Source organism: Amblyomma mixtum, chromosome 2 (genome assembly GCF_055824585.1).
Source record: "Amblyomma mixtum isolate Tamu chromosome 2, ASM5582458v1, whole genome shotgun sequence".
In the NCBI taxonomy this organism is placed as follows: domain Eukaryota; kingdom Metazoa; phylum Arthropoda; class Arachnida; order Ixodida; family Ixodidae; genus Amblyomma; species Amblyomma mixtum.
Genome location: NC_143013.1, coordinates 315644262 through 315662303, shown reverse-complemented (window position 1 = coordinate 315662303; position 18042 = coordinate 315644262). Strand labels below are relative to the sequence as shown.

The 18042-nt window shown below is 43.4% G+C and overlaps 1 protein-coding gene across 1 annotated transcript; it reads right to left on the bottom strand.

Moving 5' to 3' along the window:
• Window positions 1-119: 119 nt before the first annotated feature.
• Window positions 120-17997, bottom strand: LOC149365056 (rhomboid-related protein 2-like). Its single transcript, XM_089575138.1, has 8 exons — window positions 17565-17997; window positions 17372-17395; window positions 16945-17115; window positions 16269-16439; window positions 15053-15195; window positions 12011-12123; window positions 7487-7587; window positions 120-3911 (listed from the first exon to the last, which is right to left on the bottom strand). Exons 1-8 carry the CDS (start codon window positions 17634-17636, stop codon window positions 3600-3602), a joined length of 1107 nt encoding a protein of 368 aa, XP_089431264.1. The 5' UTR covers window positions 17637-17997; the 3' UTR covers window positions 120-3599.
• Window positions 17998-18042: the final 45 nt, after the last annotated feature.

Here is an 18042-nt window from a genome sequence, read left to right as displayed (position 1 = left end):
GTGCATCATAGAATGCTGATCTCAAATATGCATTTAGATTTCAAATATCTCACCTGGAAGAATATTTATTGCAAAATAACATTCAAATTAGGCAATTTCTTACGGGCCTTTATAGTAATTTATCAGCTAAAGAATGATTTTTTAAGAATAAGTAAACATTTGCAAAGGCCCAAGGCACATGCTAAAGCTTTCTTTTTCCTTTAAACATGATATATGAGCAATTAGGCCTAGTGTGGGCTAATTACTGCCACGTCATTTTTTCTTTCGAACTTTGTTGTTTATTTATGATCAACAAAATTAGTTTGTAGACATTCTGTTAGCTTTAGGATGTGCTTTGGGCCTTTGCAAATGTCTGCTTATTCTTTAAAAATGTTTATTTAACTGATAAATTACTAAAAAGGTGCGTAAGAAATGACCTAATTAGGATATTTTATTTTGTCATATATTTCCTTCCAGCTGAGATATTTGAAATCTAAATGCATATTCAAAATCAGCATTCAATGATACACCCAGGTGCTAAATTTCAGAAAGATATGTTAACAAATAAAAAAAAAGTTTTCAAGACCCTCATCTCCCCTTAAAGTAGTGGTGTAAGTTTAAAGGCAACTTTAGGGTTTTATAAGGCTCTGGTGCATTATCTATTACTAACTCCGCCGTCCTCGTCATTCAGGCCAAATTACATTACTGTGCAGTGCTTTTATCTATAAGCAGACGATTTTAAGTCACTGTTACCACAATCTGTGTTGCTATGGGCAGCCTCACATTTTCTTCAGCCCAAACACTGCCCACTAGAAGTTCCCTGTTCCGTCCCAGAGGATAAAAAAGGTAACGTGTTTCTCATCATTCCAGAGATTGTATGAATGGGGTCATTGCTTGTAGCTGCTAGCTAAGCCATTTACTGCATGCAAGTGCTTTGCCAATAATGTCTACGTCATTATCACTATATCCCACTAAGCACTGCCTCTGGCCTAGCAGTGTAGTTTTGGCTTCCTGCATTTTGTTATATTTAAGTGATTCTACTATACGTCAAAAAAAAAAGAGGCTGGCCATAGAAGTAAAATATGACCAACTTACAGATTCCAGAAAAAAAAAAGACTTCCAGGTTGCCCTTTGAATTAATATGCAACTTTTACCAGTTGCGCCCACTGCAGTGACTCAGTGGCTATGGCATTCAGGTGCTGAGCACAAGGACACCGGATCAAATCCTGGCCACAGCAGCCGAATTTCAATGCAGGAGAAATGCAAAAACCCTTGTATGCTATGTGACGCCCGCACTTGAACGCCAGGTGGTCAAAATTAATCTGGAACCCTCCACCACGGTACACCTGATAGCCCATGTGCAGCTTTGGGATGTTCAACACCAAATACCATAGTACTATACCACTTTATCAGCTGCATACTCTACTAAACCACTAAACCAACTTACTCTTGCATACATCTGATCAAAACAAAATATTACATTCACGTTCAAATGGAGAGATCTATGACAGCGACCACGTTAACAACAGCTATGTTATGCATGCCCAGCAGAAGATTCACCGCTAAATTTCAGGCCACAAACGATATTAGTGGCTGCTGAATCTGTGGCAATGCAGGAAGCCATTCGCCACAGCTGTGGAAAGTTTTCTCAAGTGTGGTGCATATTTCCAGATTCTAAACCTGCACTGCAAATTCGGTAATGCTTGTTGCGACAAGGCTCCTAGCAGTATATACGAGGTCTGTTGGAAAAGTATCCGACCTTCGGCCGAAGAAAAAAAACTGGCATAACTGGAGCGTTAGAAACCTAATAACCTTCAAAGTAGTCTCCTTGGGGCTCCATATACATCTCCCAGCGGTGCTGCCATTGTTGGAAGTATTCCGAAAAGGCCCTTTTCGGAATAGAATTTAGCTCTGCTGTCGTTGCAGCCATAATGTCCATTCTTTTCTGAAATGGCGCTCCTTTCAATGGCCTCTTCATTTTAGGAAACAGCCAGAAGTCGTAGGGGGACATATCAGGAGAGTAAGGAGCCTGTTGAACTACAGTAGTCTGGTTTTTCGCCAGAAAAGTCTGAATCAAATGAGAGGAATGTGCAGGAGCAATGCCGCGAGGGATGCGCCAATTTCTTGTTGACCTCAATTCCGGTCTCTTGTGCCGCACAGCACCACGTAGGCGATGGAGGACATCCCTGTAGTACTATTTAGTCATTTTTTGACCCTGTGGGGTGCGTACTCGTGGTGTGCCACACAGAGGGAGTCAAAAAAGCAGTCAGCATCACTTTGACATTGCTGCGCACTTGGCGGGCCTTCTTTGGTCTTGGTGACGTGGAATGCGTCCTCTGTGACGACTGGGATTTGGTTTCCAGGTCGTACCCGTACACCCAAGACTCGTCACTAGTGATTACGGCGTCGGTGAAGTCAGGGTAACTGTTTGTGGAACCCAGCATCTCCTGTGAGACTTCAACACGAAGCTGCTTTTTCTCCACCGTCAGCAGCTTCGGCACGAATTTCGCTGCCACTCTCTCCATGGCCAAATCTTCGGTGATAATGGAATGTGCAGAAAAATTGCTGATGTCCACCTCTCCCGCAATTTCTCGAATAGTCACACAACAGTCCCGCATCACCACAGCATTCACTTCGGCAATTACCTGGTCATTTCGGCATGTTGATGGCCGACCGGAGCGTGGCTCTCTCTCCACGGATGTGCGGCTGTCTTTAAACCAGTTGCACCACTGCTTAATCTGTGTGCTGCTCATAGCATCATCACCGAAAGCCGTCTGAACATTTCGAATGGTTTCCACTTGGCTATCGCCAAGTTTCTGGCAAAATTTTAGGTAGTAGCGCTGCTCCTCTCGCTCCGCCGTTTTCCTTGCAACAAAAAACCGACGAGAGCACTGCGCACTGCCTCACTCAAACGCTGCTTCCCAGCGACTGACGCTATCGGCAGGCGGAAAAAAATTTGTGCATGCGCACGAGGGTTCAAGGTCGGCTGCTCTAAGCGCGCTTGTTTCATATCCAACAGGTGTGCGCAAAAAAAAATAAAGTCGGATACTTTTCTAAAGACCTCGTATATGCCAATGGACCTCACTGAGCTGCATTCATTGTAACAAGAAAATGGCCACCGCATTGTGTTGCTTTCACGTGGTGGTGCCTACACTTAACTGCACATGCAGACTCCACAAGGTGCACTTGTCATGTCTATGACCTTTTGAACCCTGTGATCATGGTACTGTGATCGTGGTATACACTGCATATGCACATGAAAGATTGGCGTTAGCTGCTTTTTTGCCATTCGACGGCATGCCACTGTCAGAGGAAATTGTAATGGGCCGGATATTTTGAAAATTCTCCAAGCAATGAGGGCACTCTAATGTTTTGTGCACAACATGGGTCTCTACTCATGACTGTGATAAGAAGTGCTCCTGACATGCTTATAATCTCTTTTCTGTTCATGCTGTCATCCCCTATAACTCTCTTCTCTTCTGCTCTCCAGTGTAAAGTAGCAGGGCTAATCATCATATTCAAGCTGACCTCTCTGCTTTTGTCCCTAAATAAATCTCTCCCCCACCCCTTCCCCCCCTCCATTTCACCCCATCTGACACTTCCATGGTTCTTATTTCCTCTCACATTTCTGACTTTGGGAAGTACTCAGTGTAGAAGGCATTGAAAAGGACGGCAATGAGAACAAGGAGAGCAAACACAGCGAAGAAGACGCGTCCCGTGATGACTTCCCAACGATGCACGACAAGGTTGCGCATCATGGGCACGCCGAGCAGGAGGCCTGCTGCAGCACCTGCAATGTGAGCTGCATAGCTCACACGGTTCTCGTCGTCTTCCTCCATGTACCGTGTGTAAATGGCCACGCCAACGTCTGTGCTGCCAAATATTGCCAGGAAGATGACGCGAATCCAAGCGAAGTCCATTTCCTTGAAGTTCTGAAGGAATGAAAGAAAGAAAAAAGAGGGGTCTTCTGCTGAAACAGAATTAAGTTTTTATAATAGAATAAATTCAAAAGAGAAGTTGCAAACCTACAAGACTAATTCAAATCACTGATAAAATACCCATAGTCTGGGTATCCGGGAACATCCATATAGCGAATTCGTCAAGATTACGAAGTTTCTCTATTCCCCCTCCGCCACCCCCATTAAAGGGAAGCTGAAACGGTTTTTTGAGAATTCGAGGTTATTCAAGAATTCGAATCTATCAAGCTTCTAGATAAAGCATGAAAAGTATTTTTGCTCTAGCATTTAAAATGATGTCATAATCATCGATTAAAACCACGACGATGTTTAGGCTCCTTCTCACTACGTTGGAGGAGTGCGGGGAAACTCAGCAGTGACGTCATTGTTGCCGAAATTTCAGATGTCCACTGCTTACGCCTGCATGCTGCTGTGTGTCGTCAGATGGTGCCAAACTATGCATCATGGGCTTCACCTTCGATGGCGTCGGTTTTCTTCCATGGAATAACCATTTCTTCGCTGGAAACATAGGGCTGTCATACGTGACGTCATGATCGGGGCCTCTGCCCGTCACTGTGCACTTCGGAGACGCCTGAACGCCGACGACAAGTTTATTCGGCGATTATGCCACCATTTTAAATGCCAGAGAAAAACGATTTCGCAGGCTTTACGTGCATGTTTCGCACATTCGGCAACCTTAAACTCATCGAATTCTAAAACCGCTTCAGTAGCCCTTTAAAGAGTGCATTGTTGATTTAATGAACTTGCTATGCCGACCATCTGTTAGCTTGTGCTGAGTTAAGATATTTGGCAGAAAAGTTTCATGCCGATAAAGCATGAATCGACATGAAAGAAATGCCTACGATCGCAACAAGCAACTGCAGTTGACAACGCGCTGTGCTCCAGTGCCGTGAGCGCATCTCCACTGCTTTCACTTTTGGAATGTCATACCACGTGGCACTAAAACAGTTCATATGCTCAAAAGCAGCGCAAAACAGTAGGACATAGCAAAAAAATACATGGCACGAGCAATGCGCGCCCATCACCATTGCGTGGTTGCTCGCGTGATTCTGGCGCCGATAGCTCTGGTGCATTTGGAGCAGGAACGGTGGAGTGTGCTGGTAACGCATGGCAAAGAGTCTGTTTACTGGGGCAACAGGGGCGGGCAGACCTAAAGGGGGAACATGCGTGAAGAAGCAGGGGCTACCAGCGGCGCGACTGTGCACTCTCTTCTCTCGCTCCACTGCAGTGCCCCCGCCTCCTCGAATTGTAGTGAAATTGAGCGCGCCGCTATAGAGGTGGTGACAGCTGCTGCCCCAGTCACTCTATCAGTGCAATCATGAAACGCTTCTCCCCGTTTATGACTGCAAGAAACACTGATTTACTGTAAGTATTTTTAAGGTGATTTCACCTACATTTATTTCTTATTTTGGCTTCCGTTCTGCATTGTCCTTTCGAGTATTCTCAGGAAAACTGCATGTAATGAAAAACTTGATGCAGCGAAAAATCCCGGACTTTTTTTCAATTTCGTTATACACAGGTTTAACTGTAAATGTTGGAAATGCCTAGATCTAACACTGTCAGTGACACTGAGTTGGGCTAATAAAAGGAGCCAATTGCAAGTAAAAAAGCTATTTGTGCACTATGTTCACATCACTTGTGCGTGTAGTTCCATTCGGGTAACTGATCACATGAGGCTCTGTTTTCTGATTAACTTAAAACAAAACAGACACCTGGACAAGTCTCTCACACTGTGTATACTCTCAGCAGCATATCAAACCAGCACTCTGACACAAATGCAAAAAGCTTGTCAAGGAATGAATGCATGAAAAACGGGCAAGAACAAATTTCATCCTTCGTTGCCACATGTAACTGGAAGTGCTCAAAAGTGGTCAAACTGCTGCCCTGGAAAAAGTAGCAGCAGAACTGAGTAGCGATGCATTCTTGCAATATACCAACTTTAGTTTTTACACTTATTATCTCGGCAATAACACGCAAACAGAAAACCTGCTATGAAGTATGCAGCAAAGTCTCAATGATATAAACAGGGCTGACACAAATCTGGACGGCCAATTAGTAGAATTGCCCGGCTGGAGTGCATTAATGCAATGTGCAGAGTTCTGGACATACCGAACACTCTACTGTGCTACTTCAGATAATACAATCGCACTAGTCATGACTGCACACTCGAGCACGAAGTGCCACCCGTACATCACTGACATCAAGATCGCTAGTTGTGAGCGGTGGTGCGCTGCCTGCCCATCGCCAGCTCCGTGATCACCATAAGTGCTGTGTGCACCCGGAGCAGTAATAAGGGCACACAGCCAGCACATCACTGACTCCACGAGTGAGCGTGACTGCGCGGCCAGTAAATCAGAGACATCGCAATTGCTAGTCGCGATGTACACACCATGAGTAGTAAGCTGTGGCCACGTGGCCGTAAATAACCCTACCTGTGGTAAACAGACCTGTGCGAGTGCATTTTCTGTGCTCTTTAGTATGAATTTTGTTCGTTTTCGATGGCACAAAATTTTGGATGATATAATATTTTTCACAACCCTGCGAGATTTGTATCACCGAGGTTCTACTGTAATTAACAAGTCCTCATCAATCCTGCCCAGCTCACACTTACACTTTTACTGTGCCATTCAGACTAAGAATACTGAAACGTTAATCATAGTGAAACAAGATGGACACTATAAGAAGTAAGACATGATGTTGGGCTAGTCGGTTCATGGTTAGAGCGAAACAAAACAAAGCGTTCCAACTTTTAATGAGCGCGCTTTAGAACACAGGTGATCCCTTAGCAGTGGCACTGGCAGCAATCTACCCTTGCACTGTAAGAGCTGCGACACGAAAACCTGCTCTCCTTACCTGGAAAAAACAAAGTTCCTTTCTAAAGCCAAAACAAAAACTGAAAGAGAAATTATCGAGGCCTATTTCATTTCTAAAAGGGGTGATAAGTGTGTTAGCGCCCCTTCTTTATCTCTTTCATGTCAAGAAATCAATTTCTTAGATGGTCACATTCGAACTTTTCATGCGTCGTAATCACACGTGGTATTGTTGACTCTGTCATTGCCGTTCGCACGTTGCTTCCGCTTGTCTCCTAGTTTGCTGTGATTGCCTTTATAAGCACCCTGCTTTTACAAAACAAAGTCAGTTGGAAGTCTGCGCTTTGTGTGTGTGTATTCGTGCCTTTCTTTTGTCCCGTCTTCTTTGCGCAGTTTTGTTTCGCTCTAAACACTATAAGATGCAGGCAGAAAGGGGCCATGTGGTAGTAAATTACATTATCTCTCAAAAGCAAGGCCTGCTTGAGCACAGTCACCAGTGGCTGATGCAGCACAAGCCCTGAGCACACAGAAAACAAGGCGCACAGTCCCTGTAGCTCACTATGCAGCTCTGCTGCGCAAGAGGCACCGCAGTGACCTGTAGCAGGTCTTTTGCTCTGGCCGCTTGATTGCAAATTGCGGCCTGCCTACTTCTGAGCGTAAACATGTGCAGCAAAGGTACAAATAAACAGCTGAAAACTGTTGCACAGTTCCTTGGCATACCAGTATAAGTGTTGCCAGGTGGCCTGCAATGAGAGCGTACACGCCCCCAGATGCACCAGCAAGGAAGACATATGGATCAGACAGCGACGATCCAAGTGACCCTACAAAGAAAGGAAGGGGGGGGGGGGGGGGGGGGCACAAAGGGGGACAAAGAGGATGTACAGTAAATAACTAGACTGAGAACACTGCTGTATACGTTAACAGCATCCCCGATTAGCATTGCCTTTAGAGCAAATGAGCAGACGTTTTTTTAAATAGCACTTAGATGTGACATTTAGTGTAAACTAACTAATCTCAAGTGCGGGACATATGTTCATGAGCACAGATGACAGACACCTTTTTTAGCAACAGCTCAATTATGGGAACTAGCAATAAAAATAAAAATAACTATTCCAAGGACTACTCATTTTTGCACTGTGGTCGCCCCGTAGGTACAAATTTGACCACTTTTCAATAATGTTAAAAATCACATTTCAATGTAGAAAATATCCACTGCAGCCACACCCCTCATAGAGAACACAGTTTATGCTTATTTTATGAAGTAAGATGCTGCAGTACAAGCAACACATTGCATAATTAAGCTTCAGCCAGTAGGCAGCACGATCTCTAATGCAGAGTATATATACTACTTGGTTTACTACATTTAACAGTGAGCATAAAGTTTGTTAGGAGCAAACCTGCTTGTCATAACGCAGAAGTAAAAGCATGCCTAAAGCTTATACGGCAGCATATAGTTTGTCTGTTACTGACGATTTTCGCGAAACTGACTCAATGCTGCAGCACCGCTGCAGACTAGTCTGAGAAGGATTTGGTGTAGGCAGAACAGCATCTTTTGCCCTGTTGCATGTTTCACAGGTCAACTCATACGCTGCTGTTAGAGCTCTGCTCCGAAAATAAACCCTATGAGTGCTGTTACATTCATACTTGCATGCTAATGAGACAAAAGATCCGATAAGCTTCACTGTGTGAGATAGTGCCACCAATATAGAGAGAGCATGGGAACGGGGATGTTCCCATGCCAGCAGGGCTATGCCAGTGCCACTCTAATCAGGCACCCAGCCCATAATTCTAATAATATAAGCTTCCTGGACTAAAAATGCCATAGTAGATACACAGTGCTGTTTGTTATGAAACATAACTGAGCATGCATGACTAACGGGCCTATTTTAAGCCAGAAGAGTTTTTTCATGGCTGTCTTTGTAATTGTGGGCATTATTACGACATGCGTGTATGTTGATATGGTGTTTTGTTACCCACAGATGGTAAACACAGGGTAATAAATGATTTCATTCGAATTCCATTTTATTCTGATTCCTTTTGCACTTTGATCCTGCTGGCGGCATGAGGTTGTTTTTTAAACTGTCCCTATGCCCTCTACATAGCTGCATAGAAGCAGACATGCAGGTGGCAAGAATAGAATAGAATTGGACAAGAAAAACTGTATCATAGCGACTTTAGTTTCATCCCATTATTTCCATCCACTGCTTACAAATAAATTGAGGGCACAAAGCGCAGTTAACTGCTCCAAGAAGACAGCACACGGAAAAAGACGACCTCGCTGTTCCCACTTTCCGCCTGTATTCAGTATAAAAATATATTCATATTTAAAGTAGCACATGGTTAATGAAGTGTATGACCATGGATAAGCATAAAAGGGCACAGCTTGATAAGAACCTTCTGTTCGTCATTCACCTGTTGTAACTGTCTTCATAGTTGATATCATGGATTTTAAATTCTTTTAAAGCAAGCGTTGGCTGCCTACCCTTCTGTTATTCGTGGGCCGCTCTTAAACATCAGGGAGTGATATTTTCTTCGTCACTGATTTATTTCATTTACACCATTGAGAAGAGAAGTTCTTTGGCTCACATGAGGTTGCCATCATTGACTAACAAGCACGAGTTAATTGTGAAGTTTTAACACAAGAGCTACAATACCTAACTAAGCTGACCCAAGGAACAGTCCTCTGTGACGCCACCATACAGATAAATTAAGACATCCCCACCCCCTTTTTTTAACCATGGGAAAACACTTGTGATAAAATTGCGTTACTGATAAGAAAACTTCATTTTCAGTGAATATGTGTAATCGGACAAAATAAAATGCTGCGAAGCACGAGAAAAGTAGCCTTACGAATGGACTTTCAGCAACAGCTGAGTGCTAAACGCTGAAAAGAAGACTTCTCTGCAATCACGGATGCTTTTCAACTATGTGATTACGTTTAGCCAATCAAGGCGAGTGGCACAGGGAAACCAAATGAGCAGCTCTAGGTAATTATACAGTAACTCTACACTTGCCAGAGTTACTGTATAAGCATGGAGGAGAAAAAACTCGGGAGGGAGTGTCCGGAAATATACTTGAAGCTGAGTCATAAAAAGTAAAAAGGAGAGAGTCGGTCCCCCCCCCGTGATCACACCGCGTGATAGCGTGCGGTGATATTTAGCGCCGCCGTGCGCGTTTATGCGCGGACCAAACTGATTGCAAATCAATCTCTTTGGTGTAGATGCCTGCACCATGGGCCACGCAGACACGCGCACTAAAATATACCAACAACTAAACATTAGAGACTGAGTGGGAGAGCGAAAAAACGGGGGAGGAAGCGGTTTCACGAGCACCTGGCTTATGAAGGCTGCCTACAGTACCTAAACAGTAGAGCAAAAAAAATTCATGAATAGAACACACAAAACGGGTCAGCTGGTAATTTAGGAAAGCCACTAGTTAAATTTAATGCGCAATATAAGAGCCAGAAAAAATAGCATCGCTGCACAGCTTTGCTTTTTCTGAATAAGTTTATACCAAACTATTTTCGATTGCCTGAGGCAAACCTGAGAAAAAGCCTGTAAGGTAGAGGCTGTAGTTGTAAAATCATGAACGGAGCAGTCAAAAAAAACCATTGGAACCAATTGGATTTCCAATCGGTTCCAATTGGAATGGTGTTCCAATTGAACGGTCCAAATGGACTATCCAATTGGACCGTTTGGGTTTCCAATTGGTGAGCCCAATTGATCTTACCCATTGCATCCAATTGGTCCGCCGAACTGCACCCAATTTATCCAATGAATGTTTGCATGTTTGACGAAAAAGGTAGAACTAATATGGTACTTACAATAAGAGCTATCAGCAGCTTAGCCTAATAAATTGTACTCATCACCTACACCACCACTGGAGCTGAAATTAAATTAAATAACTGCGCTCAGTGGGCAAGCACAACCGGCCCCAGCATGAGAGCCTAATAAATTGGGTATATAAGTTGGAGCAGAAGTGTGTTCTCTGGATGTACATATTGAGCTAATGTATGCTACTAGTGCCTGAATGTGCAGTGTTGCTTGTGTGTGATGTATGTGTGTCTGTTGGCTTTGATTTCCATAAAATCATGTTAATTTCAATTCCGTAGAAAAATGCTGATTGGCACTACCCAGTCAAAAAAAACCATTGGGACCAATTGGTTTTCAGACACCATTGGAACCAATTGGCTCAAAAGCCAACTGGAACCAATTGGTCTTTCCAATTGGTTTCTAGCCAATTGGTTCCAATGGTGTTCAAAAATCAACTGGTTCCAATTGGAAATCTCAATGGTTGAAGTCTGTGTGCACTTATTGAGTCATGGGAAAACATCTGCAGCCTTGGCTGCACTGATATGATGTCATCTTGAGAGATGTCAAACAAAAGGCACAAGACGAGATTTCGAATGGTAGCAAAAAGGCAGTGATCATGGAGCGGCACCAGGACTGCGATCATGTGAAGTGGCACATCATTTTGAAGCGCATGCTTCACGACTCTGTAAGTATTAATTTCTTTTGTACTTTGGGATCGTTTAGAGCATGGATATTTTGCAGATATATAATTTGAAGTTTTCCGAAAAGTCTATTTTTTTTGCGATTTCTTTTAAAATGTCAGGACACATATCCTCCCTCAAAAACAATAGCTGCACAGTGACGCAATCCCAATTAAGACCAGCTGTAAGGGATGTTGTAAGTAGGTGTCAAACCCAACAACCATGCTGGCTCCGCATGTAGATATTCATGATGTAAACAGCGCGAACTACAAGGGACAAGAAAAAGAAGGGACACTTGTCCCTTGTAGTTCGCGCTGTTTACATCATGAATATCTACCAACTCGCCCAACTGAACGTTTTGCTCCGCATGTAGGTTGACTTTACAATTTCCAATGCCCATTTTTGCAGGATGCCGACACAGCTTGAATGAGTGTGAAAAGCTTGAGTGCATTCTCGTTTTTTTTGCATGTGATGGCCATTGTGAACTGAAAAAATACATGATTTTGAAAATGCTTCTTGTCCCATCCAACCTTTTTCGTGCGCCAGAATTATTCAAAATATTCACTCTGAAATTATTCAAAGAAAAGTACTATTAGCTACGTAACGAAAAAATCGCTATTTGCACATGACCAAAAATATGCATACAGTGCCTGTTCTCATACACTGTAGGCTGTCAATAGCATAAACAATATGTACAGTTCATGCACTGAAGAAAGATATAATGTTTTCAAGGTAAAGCCTTTTGTACAGACCAGCTGCGACGCCCCCAACATAGATGAGCATCACCCTCCACCACTTGTGGACCATTTCAAGTGGAATTCCAAGCATGAGCTGAACAAGAAGATTGAAGAAGATGTGGAAGCCACTGGGAATGCATGGAAAGGAAAGATATACATAAGCACTGTAATTTGCTTGGTAATTTATACAAGCATGTAGTAACAAAAAAAGAAAAATTGGAGTCTAAATAAATAACGCACAAGTTGAAGGGTCTAAGAACTGAAGTTTAAGCGGCCAATTTTTTTTCGACCTAACAGAAAGTTTAATGCCTAGCGTGCTCTATTCTGCAGCGGTTATCAACATTAACCAACGACTCCACTATCGAGGAAGTACAATCACTAATATAAACCCTTCTTCATCATTCTAAATCAAGTTTACCGTGCTATCCCCAACCCTCATGTAATGTCCCGCAAGGGGCCTTTGAGGAATATTAAACAAATAAATAAATCACGTTAGAAATGCTGCAGAATACTTTAACCCAGAATTTTTTGATCAGTGGATGCACCAGTTTTCATGTATCCCGAAGCTACAAACCACGATCAGCGAGCGTCAGTGACAAACTAGACTAATATAGACTCACTGTCAGACATTAATTAGACAATTTTAGAATAGTGCAGCACCCATTTCAGCGTCCACACCCCAAGCTGTAGAGGCAGACTGACGATTGCTTCAATGATGACAGTTTTAGTGGACAGCAGTTACCATTTCGACCAAGAAATGCAAAATACCGTGGTGCCATTTAGTAACAAAAGCTGAAAGCTGGCGATGCAAAGGAAGCGCTGCTTTTAATTTAAGGGCGCACTGGGAAGGGTGCAAACTTTAATAACTTATAATATATATTTAATATATATATTTCATACATAGCAGGCAACACTGCCAAAGCTAATGCGCCTGTTCGCGAAGGCTAAGTCCACCCAAAAAGTAGAACACTGAGTGCCTCACAGTTTTGACTATGATTTTCAGTGCTAGCACTTCGTTTCATACAACCCTTTGTATTCATCCAAACACTCACAAAGGCTTCAAGAAGAACAATGACACATGGCAGAGTTATATGGTTTCGCAGACGCACTAGTATTTCCACAGCCTCCGCAATGTTGCCTGCTATGTATGAAATGGAATGTAGTCACATGGTAGGATACAACAATTGTGGCAAGATTTTACAGTAGGACGGTACTTCCGGTTGTCGTTTTGCAATTTTCAATGCCAAATTAAAATTACAAATCCTTGTTTCTTTGAAATTGCAGTGTTCAATTCTTACATTATAAAGCAAGATCTCTTCATGTACATCATAAACTCATGACATATTCTCATCAGCTTTCAATCCATTAATCAGTCTGCACCATCTAACTGTACAAAAGGACTCAAGACCTTGTATTATGAGGCTGCGACCACTACAAAGAGTACATTATAGGACCACTTGATCGTGAATAAATGCCAAGTGATTTAATGACTTGCAAATTTGCAACTTGATAATAACGAATTTTAATGGCGCAAGGGCAGATTCGGCCAAGGGCACCATGGCACAAAACATTTTTGTCTGTACAAGGTGGGGTAACAGATCCATTCCTAAGCACTTCGCCCCAAAGGAACTGAGCACCAGTGCAAGAGAAAGACTGTACCCATTGGAAGACTGGTGCGTGCCAGGTGGCACTGGGCACAGAATTCTGCACCACCAGCACACGAGGAAATTCGAAACCTCCAGACAGCAACAACGTGATAGTGCCCTACTGATAAATGGACTTATTGAGTCTGATTAAACTAATCAGTCCATCAAGAACCCTGAGGACAAGAAAACGCATATTACTGGCATTGCAAACCCAAAGAGAACAGCCATGAAAGACGATTTACATGCAGCAAATGTTTAAAAATGTTTTAGTAACAGCTGCTTCATTAAGAATCAAGCTTTGCTGCTTACACGCTAGAACTTTCTTAAAGGTCAGTCGGACTGCTCTCACATGTGTAGGAAGACGTTTGCTCGGTTCTTCAGTTTTCTGCCCATTCTCAATAAACTTGGGAGCTCGACTTTCAGATAAAAAGACAGTTCGCCTCACTGCCAACTACATGCTGTTTATATACAGACGTTTGCGTAATGTCCAAGGGCAGCACTCATCAGATCTACAGCCTCTGGCTTGACATTTTCTCAACTTCCCTGCGAAATGAAATGTCGGTCAAACTTCGAGTTATTCATCAATTCGATCTCGCCCTACCATAAGCTTGCCGTCCTGGTTAGCTCAATTGGTAGAGCGACTGCTCCGGTGTAGCGGTGGTCCTGGGTTCGAACCCCGGACCAGGACGAATTTTTCTTTAACTACGAAGTTTCTGAGAAAGCTGTATAGCTTTCCTTTGTAGCCGTATGGCTGCGCTCGGGTGGATGCCAATGAGTAATTACTCCCTTATTAGAAATGAAATGTCGCACCATATTTCCTACTCTCAGGAAAAATGTTTTTTTTTCAGAATGGCTGACAGTGTTGCGTGCAAATTAAGTCCGCATGCATAAACCACTCACCACATCGTTCAAGGATAATATTCTTTCCTTCATAATAAGAGCTGGTCCTGTCCTGTGCCCGCATATTAGTTTGGTTGATTGGCCAGCTAACCAACTTCTACAAAAAGGATATCATGATAGCCCGAGCCCTCAATGCCATCAGCAAGAAACAGATTCATAGCAGATATTATCACTGATACAGCAGGCAGCCAAAGCCCGTTTGTACAGCTGGTAGAACAGCATGCATGCGGATCTTGTTCAAGAGTTACCTTTTAGTACTTCCGATTCCATTTTTTCTCAACCTTGTTATGCCTTTATTTTCTCCACTTTGCATGGGGTATCACACCAGATGCACTTCTGCTATGCCTCAGTTCCCTCACTCTTTTCCTCCAGACAGTGTTCAGCGTAAAGTCGCATCAGGTTGAGTCAGGTCCTCTTTCAAGTGACTGCATCACAATGCCTCTCAGTGAAAGCTAAGTTTTTAGCCACGAGCACTAGCAAATGTTTCAAGAGCACCAAAAGAGATGCTAACCCAACATGTATGAACATGTAGGTGAGGTAGCGCCATGCCTCTTTCCGCCTCTTTGGGTTGTAGATGAGCGGACTGTCTCTGGGCACCGGACCTGTGGCCGTGAACTCCTCGAGAACCACACAGTAATAGATGAACACTGCAACCTGCCACCAGAAAAAGAGAAAAGATATTGAAGACAGGGTGAATATGCATGTGCCATAATGGGAAAAACAAGTAGTCCCTAAACTGCATGCAGTCCTAAGCTCTACTATATTGTTCAAGATATACAGCCCTGTCTACACTGCAAAGACTTTGTCAGGCAGCAAAGAAGGTGGTAGGGTATGTAAAATACTTTTGTGTGTAAGGTGACCATGGCGAAAAATATTTGAAAACTGAATTCAGATGCATACTCATGACCAATGTAGCATGAAAAACACATAACTGAGTCAAACTCAATTTTAATTTTGTAAACAAGTCCATTCTCATAAGCACCAATGACCTTTGATCACCTCATCATTATATGAACCTAAATGGATTAAAGCGCTCACTCCATTGCAGCTTAACTGTGACAGAAGGTGGTGGGAAGAAGAGACGCAACCGAGTAGTCTGCTCTGAATGGCTCTGTGGAGTAATACCTATTGTACTACAAGGAAGGCGACCACCAGGAAAAGGTAATTAAAATTTAGTTTGGCCAGCACTCAACTGACAACCTTTACATTGCTTTAGACTGCACCCCAAAAACCTTTATTGAGAAAGACACTCAGCAAAAATAAAAAGCTATGGCTCTGTTTGCAAGAGATACTACGTACAACCAATAATCAAAGCAGATATGATGTTTCTGCAGTGCAAGTAGACATGGGTTGTGCATATGTTTACAGTGAAACATCAAATAACCAGCTGGACCGCAGCAGTACACTACAGAACAGATTGGATCATTAATTTATGACTTTATATTGTTACGCAGACATTCAAAAAAACTAAAAATCCCTCATCTAAAATTCACACAAGTGCACAGCAAAAAATCTTTACCTACTGGTTCTCCCCCTCTTAACCCATAATTTTGTTTTGCTTTTAACATTCTTTTTTTTTTCATGACCCAAATGAAAGTTAATTTGATTCATACATTGTTCAGCCATATTAGAAGCCATTTTATTTTGTACAAAAAACGGCATTTCTAAGCATGAGCACAACAGCATATCTAGGATACAATAAGCACACTTTGAGGAACTATACGAACCTCAACAATACTGATGGTGATCAGAAAGAGGGGCGGTGGCATGCAGCTGTACTCGTCGAGGTATCGACGCACCACGGTGGCACGTTGTCGCCTGGGGACAACTGCCATGGCTGCATAGCGAACTAACCTGAGGAACCGTGGTCTGTGCTCACCCAAGTCATAGGCATGCACCTGCAGAAGCAATCAACAAGCTTTAAGATTTTTTATTATTCCTCCCCAGCCCGATGCTACTGGATGCATTGAGCAAAGCTATTTAAGGTAACGTTAGCTAAGGTGGAGTTAGAATGGCAGCACTGCAACTTCAACGCAACGAACCTACAGTGCATGTTACAGCACGTCTCTCTTTCGCATATATAGAATAAAAAAATTTCACACAATTCTGCAGAAATTTCTACTTTTGTACATAATATTTCTCATATAAATATCTACTCTTCACATCAAAGAACTAGAATCATCAGAATAATCAACTGGCTAAGTTCTGCCTAATTCACATGCATATATCCCTGCTGCAAATGATCACGGCAGAATTATAACAGTCCGTTCCTTAATAAACTTTCACCCTCTGTCGCGAGCATCGAGGAATATCACAAGACGCGCCATTTAATGGTGGAATGGCGGTAACGTGGAACTAAAATGACTCAATAAAATGTCTCGATCCTTGCGGCGAAAAACCCACCATGCTCTTGAATTCCGCGTAAGAAAGCTTTCTGTTGGAGTCCCAGTCGGCTCTCTCCACGATTTCCTCGAGGACACTTGGAGGAATGTCGTGCTCCAATTCCTCGTTTTTGTCGTGCAGCAACTGCAGGATGTCTTCCAGAGGAATTTCGCCATCGTGGTCGTGATCATACTGTTTTACAGGATCAGAAAGAAAGCACAGCAGTTGTCGACAACGGCATGGGTGATACACTCGATCGTATACAACTGGCACTTTTGCGCTGTAGCATGCACTTAAAAGGCACTCAGAACGTCCTGTTCAGGACGAGGAGCTTCTGACCATTTGAAGACGTCCTCAGACGTTTGGCGCTGTCTGGGACAACGCGAGCAAGCGGAACAGTTCGACAGTCGATCGGAGCGTAGAACTACAAAGGATGCTGAGCACTTACCTTATCGAAGATAGGCCTCCACAGCTGAAAAAATAAAATAGATAAATAACGTAAGAGTGAGTTTGAGAAAACTTTGAAAGAGGCCGGCTCAAATGGACGCACCCAGTTTTAAACCGCGCGCAAAACGCCACAGCGCCAAACAGGTTCTCGTTCTCGCGTGAGAAAGTTCAAAGCAATCGGAGTTCATATTTACCCGCTCCAGCTCAATGACTTCCTCTGAAGACTTGCCAGCGGTGCCGTAATCCTTTGCAGAAAATTGCGACATAGCAGAACTTCCCCGAACGATATGCGAACAAGCAAATCAAACTTCGAAGCCCACGCCCTCGGTAATGCGCCGACTGGAGCAGCCGGCTGTCACCTGAAGGCAGGAAGGATGCGCGTTATCGGCAGCCGGCGTTGATATTTTTTATCCGCCGCAGTCAAAACGCCGACGTGAGTAACGCGCTCGTCGCCAAGGCCGGTATGAGCGATAGTTGCACTTGGTTGCACAACACGCACACAAGGGCCGGCGGCCATACAATGACGGGTAACGGTACAACACCAAGTATACAACACGACCGCGCCACAACCGCTCCAGCAAGCCCAAAACAGCGCACCGCGTGCAGCGTAAAAACCCAAACGTCATAAATAGCATGGCATGGTCGCGGTCTACAACCCCACCTGTGCACAAA

Excerpts from the sequence above, each read along its gene's own strand:
- LOC149365056 (XM_089575138.1), bottom strand. The coding sequence starts at position 17,636 with ATGTCGCAATTTTCTGCAAAGGATTACGGCACCGCTGGCAAGTCTTCA. Across the intron at positions 17,396-17,564 it reads AAGTCATTGAGCTGGAGCGG|CTGTGGAGGCCTATCTTCGA; the intron begins GTAAATATGAAC and ends TTATTTTTTCAG. Across the intron at positions 16,440-16,944 it reads ACGCGGAATTCAAGAGCATG|GTGCATGCCTATGACTTGGG; the intron begins GTGGGTTTTTCG and ends TTGCTTCTGCAG.